This window comes from Haliotis rufescens, unplaced genomic scaffold (genome assembly GCF_023055435.1).
Source record: "Haliotis rufescens isolate VD_foot unplaced genomic scaffold, xgHalRufe1.0.p SCAF_25, whole genome shotgun sequence".
Classification (NCBI taxonomy): domain Eukaryota; kingdom Metazoa; phylum Mollusca; class Gastropoda; order Lepetellida; family Haliotidae; genus Haliotis; species Haliotis rufescens.
Genome location: NW_025963946.1, coordinates 4,291,271 through 4,309,684, shown reverse-complemented (window position 1 = coordinate 4,309,684; position 18,414 = coordinate 4,291,271). Strand labels below are relative to the sequence as shown.

The following is an 18,414-nucleotide window of genomic DNA, read 5'->3' as shown; positions in this document are numbered from 1 at the left end:
TGATGGATGACACCTTCTTTGTTTACCGTAAAGGGGAGATAATGGTATTATGATCTATACCGAAACGTCGCCTTTACCTTAAATAAAGAAGTTGTTATCCATATATTGTGTCTACTTTTTCATCCGCCAACTTATAAATACTGCCTATCAAACAATGCTGTGGAACGACTGTTTGATGTCCTATATTCATTTCATCATGGGGGCGGTGGGGTAGCCTAGTGGTTAAAGCGTTCGCTCTTCACGCTGAAGACCCGGGTTCGATTCCCGACATGGGTACAATGTGTAAAGCCCATTTATGGTGTCCCCTGCCGTGATATTGCTGGAATATTGCTAAAAACGGCGTAAAACCATACTCACTCACTCACTCATTTCATCGTGGGGCCCCTGCTCTCTGTGCTTATGATGATCAGGAGGTAGTGACTGATTAGACAACATGCTGACCCAGAGAGATTATATCTGGTATCAGAGATATAGCCTTAAAATATCATTCATTCGTTTCCAGTATGATCTTGTCTTTCACCGTCCTCGATTATCGAGGAAATTATCCCTGTTGTCCCAAACGTCATCAGGGGCGGTGGGGTAGTCTAGTTGTTAAAGCATTCGCTCGTCACGCCGAAAACCCAGGTTCGATTCCCCACATGAGTACAATATGTGAACACTCAATTTCAGCAATATTCTAGCAATATCACCACAAAATATCAATATCACCTTTGTATATAAAAGGAAATATCAAACGTAATGATGTCACTGCTACTTTCAAAACTCGCTGGTATTTTCGAGGAATGAATGCTTGATTTATTGTGTCGGCGTGCATCAGGTGCTAGTGAGATTGTATCAACTGTTTCATTCTTCGGGAATGAAGGTTATCCGGATCAGGTGGACATGACACTCTTAAACATTCGTTGATTGAAGTTTGTTGTTGAACGCTGAACTCAGTAATCTTCCACCCGTACATCGTTATAATACATACTAAACGTACTACAGAGATGGCACATAAGAGCGATATTGAAAAACAGAATTAGATAAGAAAATATTTACATAAACACATGTTCGCCTTTGTACTAATCATCAGAGCAGAAAACAGAGTAAACGTTGCAGATAGTGCATAACATTAATGTTATAACAGACTGATACATGATTATTGACATATCATTAACAGTGTCACCTCCACGTTAAGTAATGATGAAGTAAACATACACATATACGTTCTCTTTAAGCACTCTGTTTGTGATCATATCGTAACATGTATCAGATGACATCACGAGAATGGCTCAAGTGACAAGACTGCCCTCGTGAGACATGACATTCGATCTCCCTCTACACACCAGAACTATCACAAGACACATGACACTCTCTCACTCCCTGGCTGACATCTTGGAACGTATCTCGTGATGCTAAACAAAGTGGTGTGTTTTCGCGAGCCATGTTTAAGGTTCCCCGACAAGTTGTGCGTTCCTTTTGTCTTTCACTTAATTGGTAATATTTACGGCGTGTCCCCGTCCTCATTTATTCACTGGGCATGGTATATTACCGCATCAGTTGGGTTTCTTTTCCTAGCCTAGTGGTTAAAGCGTTGGCTCGTCACGCCGAAGACCCGGGTTCGAATCCCGACATGGGTACAATGTGTGAAGCCCATTTCTGGTGTCCCCCGCCGTGATATTGCTGGGATATTGCTAAAAGCGGAGTAAAACCATACTCACTCACTCACTAGCTTCGGTTTTTAAATCAGCATCATTGATTACAATATCAATCGCTGGTCTGAAAGGGCTTCATGTACTTACAGGCCGCTGTCACATATTTGGAATACTGTGATCCGAATATAGCTGTGTTCGGCCTCAAACAACAAGCAAAAACCAAACCACGTTCGAAAGAAGCAAGTCTGCTGGTGACAAACTCATTGTACCAGTTACATTCGCCCAAACACTGCAGTTGGGCAGGGGAACATAGGAGCATCCCTTCAAGTGACAGTGGCACTCCTCCGTGCAAGAAACAACATACACGACAGAATGGCGTCTGGTTCCATGTTCATCATATGCTCTTGTGCTCTGCTGGTAGCTGGTAAGATACCCTTTATTGCGTGTGTATGTATGTTATATGTGTATATATGTTTCACTGACTTTGTTATATGTGTTGGATGAAACGTTTCCAAGTACTATTGATGAGTTGTTATATGTGTATGATGAAACATTTCCAAGTACTATTGATGAGTTGTTATATGTGTTGGATGAAACATTTCCAAGTACTACTGATGAGTTGTTATATGAGTTAAGATTTAACGTCACATCTGTAGTATTTCAGCCATATCGTGACGAGAAGTATATTAATAATACATACATTTAGACAATATAAAAAGCTGTCAACGATGGACAGTACAATAACTAGAATGTCACAGATTAGATTTAAAACTAGTTGAGAATATATAACAGTCACGAGTATTAGTGAACAACACAATATAAAAATGGGCTCCAGATCGTCAGTTACTAAAGGGAGATCATCATACAAGGGACAATGGTCTTACTTACGGTGCCTTTGCTTCCTGCATGGACCCCGGCAGGATTTATATCATCCCTTCAGTCACTGGCGACAGTGTACCAATTAAGCCAAAGATTAAAAAGACGAATATTCTACGTTTAAAAGCCTGGCATGCAGAAAAATACTTCGGATGATATGGGACTTACATATCCTCTTCGAGGGACAATAACGTTACGCTACTGCAACCCCCAACGAGGGTACAGCCACTAACAATCTAAGTTATGAATTTTGCTCTACCAAAGTTTAAAACAATACAGTAAATACATCAACATTCATGTGTGTGTGTGTAGGATGAAACATGTCTAAGTACTATTGATGAGTTGTTATATGTGTAGGATGAAACATTTCAAAGTACTATTGGTGAGTTGCTATATGTGTAGGATGAAACACTCCAAGTACATATGCTCTTGTGCCCTGCTGATAGCTGCTAAGATACCCTTTATTGCATGTGTGTATATGTTTCACTGACTTTGTTACATGTGAAGGATGAAACATTTCCAAGTACTATTGATGAGTTGTTATATGTGTAGGATAAAACATTTCAAAGTAATAATGATGAGTTGTTATATGTGTAGGATATAACATTTCCAAGTACTATTGATGAGTTGTTATATGTGTAGGATGAAACATTTCAAAGTACTAATGATGAGTTGTTATATGTGTAGGATGAAACATTTCCAAGTACTATTGATGAGTTGTTATATGTGTAGGATGAAACATTTCAAAGTACTATTGATGAGTTGTTATAAGTGTAGGATGAAACATTTCCAAGTACTATTGATGAGTTGTTATATGTGTAGGATGAAACGTTTCCAAATACTAATGATGAGTTGTTATATGTGTAGGATGAAACATTTCCAAGTACTATTGATGAGTTGTTATATGTGTAGGATGAAACATTTCCAAGTACTATTGATGAGTTGTTATATGTGTAGGATGAAACGTTTCCAAATACTAATGATGAGTTGTTATATGTGTAGGATGAAACATTTCCAAGTACTATTGATGAGTTGTTATAAGTGTAGGATGAAACATTTCCAAGTACTATTGATGAGTTGTTATATGTGTAGGATGAAACATTTCCAAGTACTATTGATGAGTTGTTATATGTGTAGGATGAAACATTTCCAAGTACTATTGATGAGTTGTTATATGTGTAGGATGAAACACTCTAAGTACATATGCTCTTGTGCCCTGCTGATAGCTGCTAAGATACCCTTTATTGCATGTGTGTATATGTTTGACTGACTTTGTTTCATGTGTAGGATGAAACATTTCCAAGTACTCTTGATGAGTTGTTATATGTGTAGGATGAAACGTTTCCAAATACTAATGATGAGATGTTATATGTGTAAGATGAAACATTTCCAAGTACTATTGATGAGTTGTTATATGTGTAGGATGAAACATTTCCAAGTACTATTGATGAGTTGTTATATGTGTAGGATGAAACATTTCCAAGTACCATTGATGAGTTGTTATATGTGTAGGATGAAACATTTCCAAGTACTATTGATGAGTTGTTATATGTGTAGGATGAAACATTTCCAAGTACTATTGATGAGTTGTTATATGTGTAGGATGAAACATTTCCAAGTACTATTGATGAGTTGTTATATGTGTAGGATGAAACATTTCCAAGTACCATTGATGAGAGTAAGAACCATCATCCGAGGGGCGTTACCCCGACGTATTTCCCGAGGATCGGGGGTTTTAATCTCATGCAACCTCGAGAGGAAGTGTTTTGTTTTACTTATAAACTGAAATAAAATCTAAAGCAACAATTGTATCTTTCAAACACTCTTTCCATGAACCTTAGGACACGGACGTAAAATATCTCTTGCTGGCAAATGTGTACTTGAAAACGAGATTCTTCAAACATATTGGGCCGTGAAGATCCGGGGTAGAATAGGTCTTCAGCAACCCATGCTTGCCGTAAAAAGTGACTATGCTTGTCGTAAGAGGCGACTAACGGGATCGGGTGGTCAGGCTCGCTGACTTGGTTGATGCATGTCATCGATCCCAATTGCATGGATCGATGCTCATGATATCAATCACTGGATTGTCTGGTCCAGACTCGGTTATTTACAGACCGTCGTGATATAGCTGGAATATTGTTGAGTGCGATGTTAAACAACAAACAAACAAAACAAACAAATGAAACATAGTGTGGTTTATCAGGATATTGTTCGATCACTAGACCACAGATACGCAGGTTGTTGGGAGCCTGACAATTGTGCACAATATGTATGAGGGATTGTCTATCTTGAAAACAATCAATATTCTCTCAGGCGAGTGAGTGAGTGAGTATGGTTTTACGACGCTTTTAGCAATATTCCAGCAATATCACGCCGACGGACATCAGATATGGGCTATATACATTGTATCCATGTCGGGATTCGAACCCGGGTCTCCGGCGTGACGAGCGGACGTTTTAACCACTAGGCAACCCGACCGCTCCTCTCTCAGGCGAAAGATACTTTGCAACGATGTACATTGTCGTAGATAAGTATTCATTAGATATTAATTATTTCGACTTGATTGTGATTTTGTACACTATTAATATATAATGTAGACATTGTTGGGATAATGTTTGTTCACTTCACTGAAATATTTTACCAAACATATTACAGTGGTGTATGCTACACTTGAGGCCAATGGCAACCCCGACAGCGAGGCGGCTAAGGAGATGATTAGAGAGAAACGAGGGCTAAGAGGGAACCGTCACCATCGCCACAGGGGACATAGAGGAGGTGAGGATGACGAAAGCAGTGATAGAGATTACAACCTTCAGCATGGTAGGGGAAGACGTCCCGGGCGCAGGGGCAGGCCTGGACGAGGTCGTCGACCTGGTGGGAGACCCGGGAGAAGAGGTCAATGTCGTAGGGTAGGAAGTGCTACAGATTTATCCGACATGCCTCAAAGAGCACAGCGACTCATCACAGCGTTGGTTGGTGCTCAGAACAGTTTCACAGTCAACCTCCACAGGGAAATAGGCCAACCTGTTACAGACGTTGTGTACTCTCCGTTTAGCATCCATCAAGCGTTGACCATGACCTACATGGGGGCTAATGGTGATACTGCATATGAAATGAAGAGAACACTCGCTTTACAGGCACTAGGAAGACGTACAGCCCGGGCAGCGAAGAAACTGAACGAAGTCATCAGACAATCTGGCAATGCTACGCTAAAGACGGCGAATGGCATATATGTGAAAGCAGGATTGAACATTGTGGATGATTTCTCAGATAGACTTGATGTATTCTACCAAGCTAATATCTCCTTGTTTGACTGGGAACACCCAGATGGCACAGAAGGTCCAATTAATGAATGGGTCTCTGCACAGACGAACAATCTCATCCCAGACCTACTGGCCCCTGACACCATCACAGATTTGACAGCTCTGATTCTAGTCAACGCAATCTACTTCAAGGCAACGTGGAAGACACCATTTCCACTACACCTCACAACTCAGCAGATGTTCAGAAAGTCACGTAGTGAGCAGGTGCCCGTTCAGATGATGCAAGTAGAAGGGATGTTCAAGGTAAGCACTGTCCCTGGTCAGGCTGCGAGAATATTAGAGTTACCATACGAAGATGACCGCTTCAGTATGCTCGTGTTGCTTCCTGATGACGTCGACAACCTACCCACATTGGAGAACAGTCTGTCGGCAGATATTCTCACCAGCAGGCTGGACACAGTCGTAGCCTCAACCATAAAGGTATTTCTTCCCAGATTCAAACTGGAAACATCAGTGTCGGTAAAAGAATCTTTACAAAACATGGGGATGACCAAGCCATTCATGGAAGGGACAGCAGACTTCACCGGCATCGTCAGCACTGGCCAACTTTACATCTCTGATGTCATTCACAAAGCTGTTGTTGACGTCAACGAAATAGGCAGTGAGGCGACAGGAGCCACGGCAGTTATTATTAGTAAGTATTTAATGCAATAAGAGCTACAAGCCCACGTGTAAATGGTCATACAAATTGAAAAGTCCATTTTACAACTCTGTTCAAAATATAAGTATGTGTTTATTATATAATTTAGTTGCCTTTGCATTTGTTTATGATGATACTATCGGTGGAACGAACTCTTGGCATCATTACTATTGAAGAGTGACCTTATTCGGTGAAAATCATTCCAGTGTATCCTGATGTATCTTAATCTCGTGTACTGTATCATAGGCTTAAACATAGCTTTACCATGTTTCCACCTTCAGATTTCACGGCTCCAGTACGTCAGTGCTTTACGAGACATGCAGAGCAATATTCACAATTTCACTCTTGAACAGGTTTAACTATATTCCTACACCATCCATTTGTGACGTTCTGCTCGAAAATATTTGTATGTTCTCTACTCAGTTGGTTAAGGCGTCACAAATATCACTAACACCATACATGTGGGTCTGATCCCAGATTCGCCCAAGTTATTGTTGGTTCGTCATAAGGCCCAGTACAGTCACCGAAACACGGCAAACTTAAGAAACACAACTATGATACCCGTATCAAAAAACACCGAAAATAATTTCGTGTTAGGCCACCATCAAACATGGGTAAATACTTTCTTTTGCTCAAATGTTAAGTTGCCGCTAATCACCGCTCACTTGTTATTCCAAAAAAGTGTATGGATTTTGTTGGAGACAGAATATTTTTCATGAACTGTCTTAAGACATGCTTTTCATTTAAGTGACATGTCGTGCCGGAAGCATCAGTTAGAAAGTCTACCATTTTTAATTATTTACTCTAGATATCGAATCCGCCAGTCTCCACCCACCACCTGAGATTCGCTGTGATCATCCGTTCCTGTTCATCATCAGAGACAACGTCTCCAAAGCCAACCTCTTCATCGGCAAGTTCTCCGGTGGAGCTTAGGCGTGCAATATTCCATGTCTCCTGAACTGATGTTGAACGACTCATTAGACTGGCCTATCAAAGAAACCAGCAGAGACTCTGGACTCATTCAAACTCTGGAATGTGTACACACACATGAAAACATATACATTGTCAACGGTACCAAAACAGTAAATCATTCCATTCAAAAGGTACCGGGTTTTAATCATGATGATGTGTATTTTATTGAGATTGTGTCTTGTGTGTAATTTAAGTAGACACTTCTATTTGATGGGTGTACATATTCCACAGTTTGGTTTCTCTCTGCTGTTTTCTTTGGCAGACCTCTTCGAATCACACTTCAACTGGGGAAGTACAGGGAGTCCAATTCGAAGATTGTGTCGTTCATCAGACTACCTATTGGAAGTTACATTTTTTGTTTTACTTGAACTCTTGAAGTTACAAATTAAAAATATCTGAATATATACTCTTCCAAAAAAGAAACGCAAAGCCAGATGTGTGTGAGGTATTTATACGAGGAACCGTACAAGGTATTGAGCCAAAATGTTGTGGAGAGAACGCTTGGTGATTGTAGTCATCTCTGTTATCGGTGCGTAGGAAAAAGTCCAAGGCGAAGGCCAGCTACCATCAATAACGCGTAATTCCCCTGCCTGCGAGCAGCCTATGATGTTGTTTCTTTGCACTTCTGTTAATATCGGGATGTTGTTTGAACCGCCACTGTTTGATTGACGCAGAACCCAGGCAATCACAAACCCTGCACTTTAATCCCTTTTATAATGCCGATGCACGTGCAGCTCCATGGCCCTTTTGTTGATGCCCTGGGTGCGTTTTTCCGAATCGTACGTGTTTCCCGACTAATGGTTTGAATGTCCTTGTAATCATTTTGATCCGGGAAATTTGTCACTGATACTATAACACATTCAACTACTTCATTACGAACCTCATCGTCAGCTAAGTGTGGCGTCAAACAACAAACAAACAAAGAAAACAAATATTACCCGTCCAACTCAAAATTGACGCACGCTTCGCTGAAACGATCTCCTGGACAGCGATAGGCCCTTGCTGGACCAAACAAGACGTACCTGACGGTTATGTGGAAGCAAAACTGGGCATATCACTGGATGTTGTGCTCTCTTGTTGCCTACGGTTCTTCCACTAAATCGCCTGAAGCCAGGTATTGCCTATGCTGTTAATGTGGTAAATTTGTATTGCTTCTGCAGATGAACCAACCGAATATGCTTGTCTTGTTCATGATCAGGTGGTGACATATGTGGGCGAAAGGTCCGTGGCAAGTCATGAGTGTTGCTGTAGATAACGTCTCGGAAGAGATAATATTGTGTCACATTATATTTTACATAAAGGGGATACTGTCATATAGAGGTGAGGTGAAATTGGGTTTAACGTCACGTCCAAGATTTTTGCACTTATATAGCGACGTGCATGTACGTGTCTGGGTGTGGCTGCTGGTGCTGGTCGGGACTGAAGCCGATTTATAGTGCTAGCCCACTGAGATACCATGCCATACCCCACACAGACACAGTATACTGACTCCGAGCCGACCAGTCCTTGTTGAGCCCTTAATGCCGAGCGCCAGGGTAAAAACAAGTACCATCTTTTAACGTCTTTTGGTATGACACGGCCGGCGATCGAACCCCGGACCTTCCGCCCTACCCCATTGATAGAGGAAAAGTAACAAATTTCTGGAATAGATTATTTCATACCTCTGTAAATGTTGAACCACGCCTAAGTGAACAATAAAATAATTAAACATGATATGACTGGTATCCATTCATTTCGTCCATATCGTTTCCTAGACAGCAAGGGGACACAAGTGAAGACTACATGCGCCTTAAAGACCCGTGAAGTTCAGCAACCCATGCTTGCCGTAAAGGGCAACTATGCTTGTCGTAAGAAGTGACAAACGGATCGGGTGGTAAGGATTGCTGACTTGTTTGATGTATGTCATTGTTTCCCAATTGCACACGTGGGTGCCGTGAAGATCCGGGATAGAATAGGTCTTCAGCAACCCATGCTTGCCGTAAAAGGCCACTATGCTTGTCGTAAGAGGCGACTAACGGATCGGGTGGTCAGGCTCGCTGACTTGGTTGATGCATGTCATCGCATGTCATTTACTGGCTTGTCTGGTCGAGACACGACTATATACAGACAGCCGTCATAAACATGTATCTTAAACCTACAGGTAATGTGATGTTGTCCCATACTGAATTGTCTCGAGGAGACATTTTGGGACATCTCTATTAAACGGCAACACGAAAGTACGTCACATACCGAAAACACGATCTCAAATGTTGTACTGTCTATGCCTACTTTGTTGTTGTTAAAGGGGCAAAGTTAAAGTTGCGTCCCTTCGGCACGCCAGAAACCTATGATTGTGGGTTCGAATCCCGGTTCGCTCCGATTATGTTTCTAGGTTTGTCAGCACCATATCCGTGCTCGTTGGTTTCACCGAAGTGGTAAACGTCTGAAACCTGCATCACTTCGGGCTTTCATCCCACATTAAGCTGACACGCCGTGATATAACTGGAATAATGTTAAAAGCGGCGTACAACCCAACTCACTCACTCACTTGTTGTTAAATATAACGTTGTATTCATGAACAAACTGTATATGTATCAACTTGGTCTTGTCGTCGCTTTATGGCTGAAATATTAGGCTCAAACAAGGTCTGGTCAGCTCGGAGTCAGTATACTGTGTAAATGTGCAATAACCTTGGAGGCAAGGTTAAACCCAATTTCAATCACGTGTTTCAAAAGATAAAATCTATTCTAAGTAATTTGTACATATATACACATATTTGCGGTTTACCGTAACAGTGGGGATATTGGATTGAGTGAATTAAGAACATTTGATAAGAATGGAGAGAATGAGAGAGGAGAAGGAAGAAGAAGAAGAAGAAGAAGAAGAAGTACGCAGCTACTTCCAGACATTCCTTGACATCCATTAACTGTTACAATCTAAAACTACCATCAAACGAAAGAGTGAAAAGGAATCATGAATATATTTGAACTGATGCTTGCTCATGTAATTTTATCTGTTAAGCCCATGCCGACTGTATTAAAAACTAGTGTTTTAAGCGAGTGAGCAATTTGGTGTCCACCAACACAAGATAAGAGCCACGAGTGAGTGTGTGAGTAAGTATGGTTTTACACCTCCATTTGCAATATTCCATCAATATCACGACGGCGACGCCCGGGCCTTCGACAGGAGGAGCGAATTCTTTGACCAATTTGATACCCAACCTACCGTTAAGAAACATTTTTCTTACATTTAAGAAAAGGGAAAAGTTCTTAACCAATGATTAATATGAACACGTATTAAGAGGAAACCACATGTATTTGGGTTGATACTCACTACATATTTAATAATGGCTTTCAATAATGCAGTCCCCAGTGGTCGGGTGAAATAGACGCTTTGTAAACAAGAACTGATGCTTCTTGTAGGATTTACTTTTCTGCTCTACATTTCAAACTGTATTGCTCATATATACACTGTTAACAGAATTGATGTACTTATCTACTGTGACAAACTCTTTTGTACTTTAAGTACTGATACTTTCCAAAGCTTCATTGTTTATTTATGCACTGTAAACAATTCCATATAAAGTAATCGGTTGGGACAAACCCCTGTGGACAAGAAGTGATCTTTTTAGTATGATCTGCTCTATATTTTTACTATTGTTACTTTTATATACTCTGTTATCATCTGGTGCTCTATCATTACAATGGATACCGATTAATGAATAATGTATAATGGGCCGGTGGCCCCCTTACGAAATAAAGTCATTCATTCATTCGTTAAGAAACAAGTAACAGAAACAAAACGTTTACACTTTAGGTTTGTCTTCCTTTGCACTCCATTTCGTGGATATTTTAAATATCTCAAGATATACAGATGCAGAATTTGTTACGTCACTGTAGCACATCTCGAAATTAAGTCAACAGTTAAAAATGTCTACAAAAACATCCACTTCTCCTCAGGGGCTGACAGTTTGATATTAGGCAATGGAAACGGCCTGAGATTTATTAATCAAAACTTGGAGTTTAAATATAAATAGTTTTAAGAACACCTTGCAGCAATGGCATCATTTTTACAGACAAGTTCTTTATATTTCAGCTGCCTGAAGCATAACTGTTTTTTCAAGCATTTTCTGAAATAATAGTTTATGGTCAGATAGAAAAAAAATAAACTGTTATATATGGAACAAGCAATACCATTTCAACCAAATGCAGTAATGTATTAATCAATGTAGTATGTCATATTGTAAAACAATCAAACACACTGTTCAATTCACACAAGGTTTCAACTATATATGAGCCTAATACGCCTTACAACTGTGTTGACCTTCCATAGTTAGGTGCCTTTCTAAAACTAAAACTTCTATGTCCTCAGTTACATGTCCTTAGTTACATGTCCTTAGTTGCATATGTCCTTAGTTACATATGTCCTTAGTTATCGTCCACAGCAATGAAGTTGTATGCGCCATCATGATGCCTAGAAGAAAAGAAAATGTGCCATTTCCTATTATGTATCACATGCCATTTCACTGCAGTTGAGACCGCCTCCGTGGTCTGGTGGTAAAGCGTCCGCCCCAAGTGCGGAAGGTCCGAGGTTCGATCCCCGACCGCGTCATACCAAAAGACGTAAAAAATAGTACTTATTGTTACCCTGTCTGGCGCTCGGCATTAAGGGGCTAAAGCAAGAACTGGTCGGCTCGGAGTCAGTATACTGGGGGTATTCATGTTAAACTGCGGCATGGTATCTCAGTGAGCTAGCACTATAAATCGGCATCAGTCCGGACTAGTACAAGCAGCCAAACAAGCACACACATGTACATGCACGTCGCTTTATAAGTGCAATAATCTTGGACACGACGTTAAACCGCACTCACCTCACCTCACCTCATTGCGGTTGATGAAATATGTTTCTTGCAAATGTTCACAATATAAACTAAATAGAATATATACCCATGTGACCTAGATGATGATGTTTAGGCAACGAGCAATCACTTGATCGGATGACGTGACTCTGATTCTGAGTTGGAGATGTCGCGTTCCTAGAGACGAAGATTGGCGAATGTAATTGTAAGGGCATGGTCACAATATCAAACGTCACTATTCTAAATATCACTAAAGAACAGAACATGAATGTTGCGAGGCACATGGACATTCATGTGGGAACAAGATGATAAATTTTAGTTTCAATTACAAGGTAACGTTTGAGTTGAAAATGTTTGAGGACGATGGACGACGAAAAACGAGACAAAGGCACTTTTAGTCAGGTCATCAAGAACTGCGTTCAGAGAAACTGAATAGAAAATATGTTAACTATTAACAGTTCTTGCTAGTTTCCTACTTGGTACGGCTGATGAAACAATAATATCCACTGGTCACACAACCTAACCATTCGTTTCCTTGAATAATGGAATAACAGGAAACAGGACCTCAATAGACTTTTTATTACATCAGATTATGTGACACTTTTTTGAATGTCGCCACAGCTTGGTAGTTAACCTGAAAGGAAACAAGTTTGGATGATATGTATTTCTGATATCACATCAATATACATTTACAGCACAGCTTTGTGTGTGGCCTCATTTACATGATTCAAATGTTTGTACAAAGAACAATATAAGTGACGGGTTGTTTACAATTCCTACCTTTGGCGAGCTTTCCACGGACCTCAACTTCGCAGACTGTGAAAATTTCCTCTCTTGGTGGAATGTAACGCAACAACACAAATCGACCCGTTGTCGAAGGTTTGCAGGTCAGAACTTCAGGTCTTGATAGTTTCCCTTTCTTTTGTGCACATGTCATCGGCTGAGAACTTTTGTTCTCCATGGGGTTTTCTTTATAAACTAGTATTTCCAGGTCACGGAATCTGTAAACTGATAAAAAAATACAATACAATATCATATCATTATCAATATCAGGAACTAATACATAAAGGCCAAAACAAGATCGTGTACCCTCGTGGTTAACTCGTTCGCTCGTCACGCCGAAGACCTGGGTTCGATTCCCGACATGGGTACAATGTGTGAAGCCCATTTCCCGCAGTGGTATTGCTGGAATATTGCTAAAGGCGACGTAAAACCATACTCACTCACTCACTCAAAACAAGATCAAATTTCACTATTGCACGAAAAGAAACGAAAAGTGTGTTGCATCCGACTACTAATTGATAATTAATAGGCTTTCGAATAATAGCAGTTCTGGCGGACATATTGAAAATCAGATTTAAACCACTTGATTTATTCTGCATGTATCGTTTCCTATAGCATGTTACATAAATATAAATAGGTGTTTATTTCAAGCACATACTGCAACCGTCCGTCCGTCTGAAAAGGGTGACGTTATGTACATCATAGATATCCTGCAAGTCAACCATCCACCAAGGTCTCAACACAGATTGAGCAGAAGTAAAACATTGACCTCCTCTGCGATTGCCGCCCTTGTCACCATCAACCACGTGGTTAGGATCTGAATACTTGTCATAGTTTGTACATCCGTATGCTGGTTTTCTTAAGGCCAGATTGCCTAAGTCTTTGTGACAAAATACATAATATATAATTAAAACAGTGCTTACATGAGGCATGACATCTTACAAAAACAAAGTTTACATGCAAGTTGTTTCAGTTTGACCGAGTGGGTTTTGCTTGACGTGCCTGTAAACATTATTACAGTGTTACACAGGGTATCAGTTTGACTTGGGTTGAATGTAATGCATGGTGTATGTCTTAGACAATTACCGCAGGGGTGAAACCCATGAGCAGCCATACGTTGCCGATAAACAGGGTACATAATCAGGCCGAGTATGGAATCCAACCTCATGATCTACAGTCTGCGGTACGCCTATAATCGCAGACCCGTGAAGATCCGGCGTAGAAGAGGTCTTCAGCAACCGGTGCTTGCCGTAAAGGCGACTTTGCTTGTCATAAGAGGCGACTAAAGAGATTGGGTGGTCGGGCTCGCTGACTTGCTTGAAGCATTTCATCGATCCCAATTACGTGAATCGTGCTCATGATATTAATCACTGGACTGTCTGGTTCAGACTCGATTATTTACAGACCGCCGCCATTTAGCTGGAATATTGCTGAGTCCAGCGTAAAACAACAAACCAACCAACCTAAAATCACAAGGTAACTGCCTCTCTCTCTCCCCCCCCCCCCCCCCCCCCCCCCCCCCGCACTTACACACAAACGCAAACACACACTCAAAGATACAAGAAATGTTTTCTTTCAGAGCAATCAGCTTCAGCAAACGAATTTTACCTATTTTCAGAGCCCTCATGGCTCTGTCGACCTTAGAGGAGATGTCTTGAAGCTTTGTCTCTGTTTCTTTTTGTCGCAACCCAAAGGACGTCAGCTCTGACTTTATCTCTGAGACTGAAGGTCAATATATGCTATGAGTTTATGCACCACGTTCAAATGTGAAACATAATGTTGATTCTGTCCTGCTATGTTCAGTAAAGTTATTACGTATTTTAGATTTAAGCCTGTCAAAACAATACGCCATAACTTTGAGCCGTGGATAACTGAGCATTTTTATTGACATAAACATTAGTAGATATAAACTTTAATGCATATACAGTTGACATATTCCAGAATGAAAGATGGGACATGTTTCTACACATAAAGAACAGAAAAGAATGTAAACAGCATTTAGAAAAAAAACACATGCATATTGTTATTTTTAAAAATAATGTCATTGATTCTTTTTGCAGAACTTTAAGCCAAATAGAATTGACGGATAATCAAGACTTGTATTCTCTTGCATTGACATTTTATTCTGTATACCCTAATAAATTCTTCCAAAATGGAAGGTTGTTCTTATCAACTACGATACATGAGAAGATATTGAAAATCTCATCTTTCTTTCTACATGAAATATATCAACACGAGTTGATAAAAAATTGTAATCGATTGGTGTTGATAAATTTCATATCAAAAGAAACATGTCAGATCATCCACAAATCATTCTTCAAACTATTTAGTTTGTAAAATAAAACAACCACAACTTCAGTGGCAGAGAGATCAAAATGGTGGCTTACGTCACAATAGTCTCAAAACAGTGTGATGCATTTTCATTGTAGCAATAACAACGTTTTGGGGACATTGAGTTCGAAAGTGGACTGATTACACTCCTAAACACATTTCATCCACATTTCACAGTTACAAAAATAGGCGAAGTAAGAAACATTGGCATAATATGGTCGACAAAAAAGGACGAAAATAGGTATTTTGTGATCTGTAGTTCTGTTGTAAGGTTGCATGATCAACATCCTTACCTGCTTTTCCTCCACTATTTCTTTCCATGTGATGTATTTTCTCCATGAGCTTGTTGACTGTTTTTTGTACCGCCTCCACTTTACCTCACATGGCAACGATATGAATACAACTGTTAATATGATCTGCATTGAACAGCCCAAAAGTATAAAAGTGACACAAACACTGAATCGACATTAATTTCATCTTTGTGGTTCAAAACATTAAACAGATTCAGGATAAACATTTATTCATTTTTCTGTGTATCTCAGTGAATGAAACAGTAGGGGACTCCATAGGGAGTCGCGACACGTGAACCTTGATTCGCAAATCAGAGTGGCGGCTTCTAAATTCTCAAATACGAACCAGCAAAACAGATTATGTCGTAAACACGTCAAAGCGTTCAGAATATATTACAACGGAATAACACCCGAGCGTTTCTCTGCAACAAAAATGTTATTTACTCTGTTTGTTTTGTTGGGGTTTCTTCTTCTTTAGATCTCAATTCCAAAAACGAACCCCACGCATCCTTCAAAATTTAAAATTAGAGTAACAGCTTTACTTGCAAAGACCGGTGAGAAATATTTTCAAATAGTCAATGCTACCAGAGAATTGTAAATGACAAGGAAACATTAAGTCCTGAGAAATGATTCCTGTAAAAGCAAAACCAACTGTAAAAAAATATAATAGGGGACAGGGTGGCTAATTCGTCTAAGATGCCAGATTAACTTGATTTGTTTGTTTGTTCTTTAACGCTGCACTCAGCAAATTACAACTCTATGACGCGGGTCTGTAAATAATCAAGGAAATAATCAGACAATCGAGTGATTGATATCATGAGCATTGATTCACTCAATCGGGATACGATGACATGTATCAACCAAGTCAGCAAGCCTTACCATCCGATCCCCTTAGTCGCCTCTTACGACAAGCATAGTCGCCTTTTATGGCAAGCATGGGTTGCTGATGACCTTTTCTATCCCGGATCTTCACGGGTCGATTTACGCATGAAGAGATATGGCATTTAAGGAACCTATTGTCATAAATTCCAGGATTAACCCTGATCATCATCCTCTTGATTGTCAGTACTATACCATTGCTCGTGGATTTTACAAAAACGAAATACTTAAGTATTCCTACTATAAAAATGGCAATGCTTTCATATTGCTGACATATTTTACTGTGCAAAGTGGTGTCAACCCCAATTAATTCCTCTGCTCCGACTTCGAATTCGAATACACGTGGCTCGGATACGTTATGCATACAGACAAAAACGCAACGGCGAGTATGGGTTGCTAAAGACCAATTATACCCCGGAATCTTGACGGGTCCTTGATCACTGAATCGCAATCAGATAGTTTTTATGTATGTTCGTTATCACGGTTTTCCACTTCGATGTAAACGGGTTCCAACGTTATTTACGTGTATTGAAAACAAATCGAATTTATATTTTGGACACTTATTTGGTCCAGTTAAAGAAACTTCAGGTGAACCCTGAGCGAACGTCAACCGCCACATCTAAGTGAATGATGTGTTGGTTCAGGAGTCAATAGGCAGCCAGGCTTATGAAACGATTTAGCTGCAATCCTTTACCACCGTGATTCGGAAATGTCGGTACAGATTCAAGGGTTACACTGAACCACATAATATGCTGTTCTGGTCTTGTCTTCGTTGCGAGAATTACGTGTGTACCTTCCTCTCCCTTGGTACCAGATTTAATACTTTGCATCTGCTCCAGGATCTTGTCAAACTTCTCATCAGTTTCTTCTTGTCGGGATTTCACAGAAGCAAGGTCTGACTTGACCTCGGAAACTGGAAACACAGATTTCGTGCAGCTTATCATGTTATCCATAACCAGACATATTATTCAATGCTATATTGTACAGATGGGTTATCCGATAGTTGAAATGTCTGTTGAGCCTGACCACCCGATCCTGTTAGTCGCCTCTTAGACAAGCATAGTCGGCCTACTAAGGACACTTAATATGATAAGGTGTTATTGCAACAAATGGGGCTCAGACGTTAACCTAGATAAGTCATGCATTGTTTTCAAATATGGTGGATAGCTAGATGCGTCAAACATTGTTTTCAAATATGTTGGATACCTAGAGAGGTTATGCACTGTTTTCAAATATGGCGATTACCTTAGAAAAGGTGGTGGGTGGTTTGTTGTTTAACGCTGTACTCAGCAATATTCCAGCTATATGACGGCGAGTTACGACGTAAATTGTATTTAATAGGTAAATTGTAATACTTGCAGCAAATTTTAATAATTTTGACGTAAATTGTAAAATTACAATTTACGTTGTCATTAAAATTTACGTAAAAATTATTACAATTTGCTGCAAGTTTAACAATTTACTGTTTTATTACAATTTACGTCATAACACGCCGGTCTGTAAATAATCGAGTCTGGACTAGACAATCCAAGTCAGCGAGCCTGACCACCCGATCCCGTTAGTCACCTTTTACGACAAGCATAGTCACCTTTTACGGCAAGCATGGTTTGCTAAAGACCTATTCTACCCCGGAATCTTCACGGGTCCCTTAGAAAAGGTACAGACAAATGGACTTATAATGGTTAATATATGAAAGTAGTATTTCACTACAAAATATTGAAGTATTGCCTTGACATCAAGATGATGTCCACAAGCGTGTGAGCAGGGGAGGCCCCCACGACTATATTTTAAAGATTATTCATAGATTTCTCTCAAAGTAGGATACACACAATGCCATTTAGAAAGTGCT

The 18,414-nt window shown here is 40.0% G+C and overlaps 1 protein-coding gene and 1 long non-coding RNA gene across 2 annotated transcripts; one reads left to right on the top strand and one right to left on the bottom strand.

The window, feature by feature from the left end:
- The first annotated feature begins 1,942 nt into the window (after positions 1–1,942).
- Positions 1,943–7,857, top strand: LOC125383638 (serpin B6-like). Its single transcript, XM_048402265.1, has 3 exons — positions 1,943–2,058; positions 5,166–6,467; positions 7,282–7,857. Exons 1-3 carry the CDS (start codon positions 2,007–2,009, stop codon positions 7,404–7,406), a joined length of 1,479 nt encoding a protein of 492 aa, XP_048258222.1. The 5' UTR covers positions 1,943–2,006; the 3' UTR covers positions 7,407–7,857.
- A 4,989-nt stretch (positions 7,858–12,846) lies between these two features.
- LOC125383653 lies at positions 12,847–13,743 on the bottom strand. The gene is made up of 3 exons (XR_007222861.1): positions 13,724–13,743; positions 13,063–13,290; positions 12,847–12,916 (listed from the first exon to the last, which is right to left on the bottom strand). It is a non-coding gene; the product is annotated as an uncharacterized LOC125383653 (long non-coding RNA).
- Positions 13,744–18,414: the final 4,671 nt, after the last annotated feature.

Coding starts and splice junctions, on each gene's coding strand:
- LOC125383638 (XM_048402265.1), top strand. CDS start 2,007: ATGGCGTCTGGTTCCATGTTCATCATATGCTCTTGTGCTCTGCTGGTA. Junction 2,059..5,165: donor TTGTGCTCTGCTGGTAGCTG/GTAAGATACCCT, acceptor AACATATTACAG/TGGTGTATGCTACACTTGAG. Junction 6,468..7,281: donor AGCCACGGCAGTTATTATTA/GTAAGTATTTAA, acceptor TATTTACTCTAG/ATATCGAATCCGCCAGTCTC.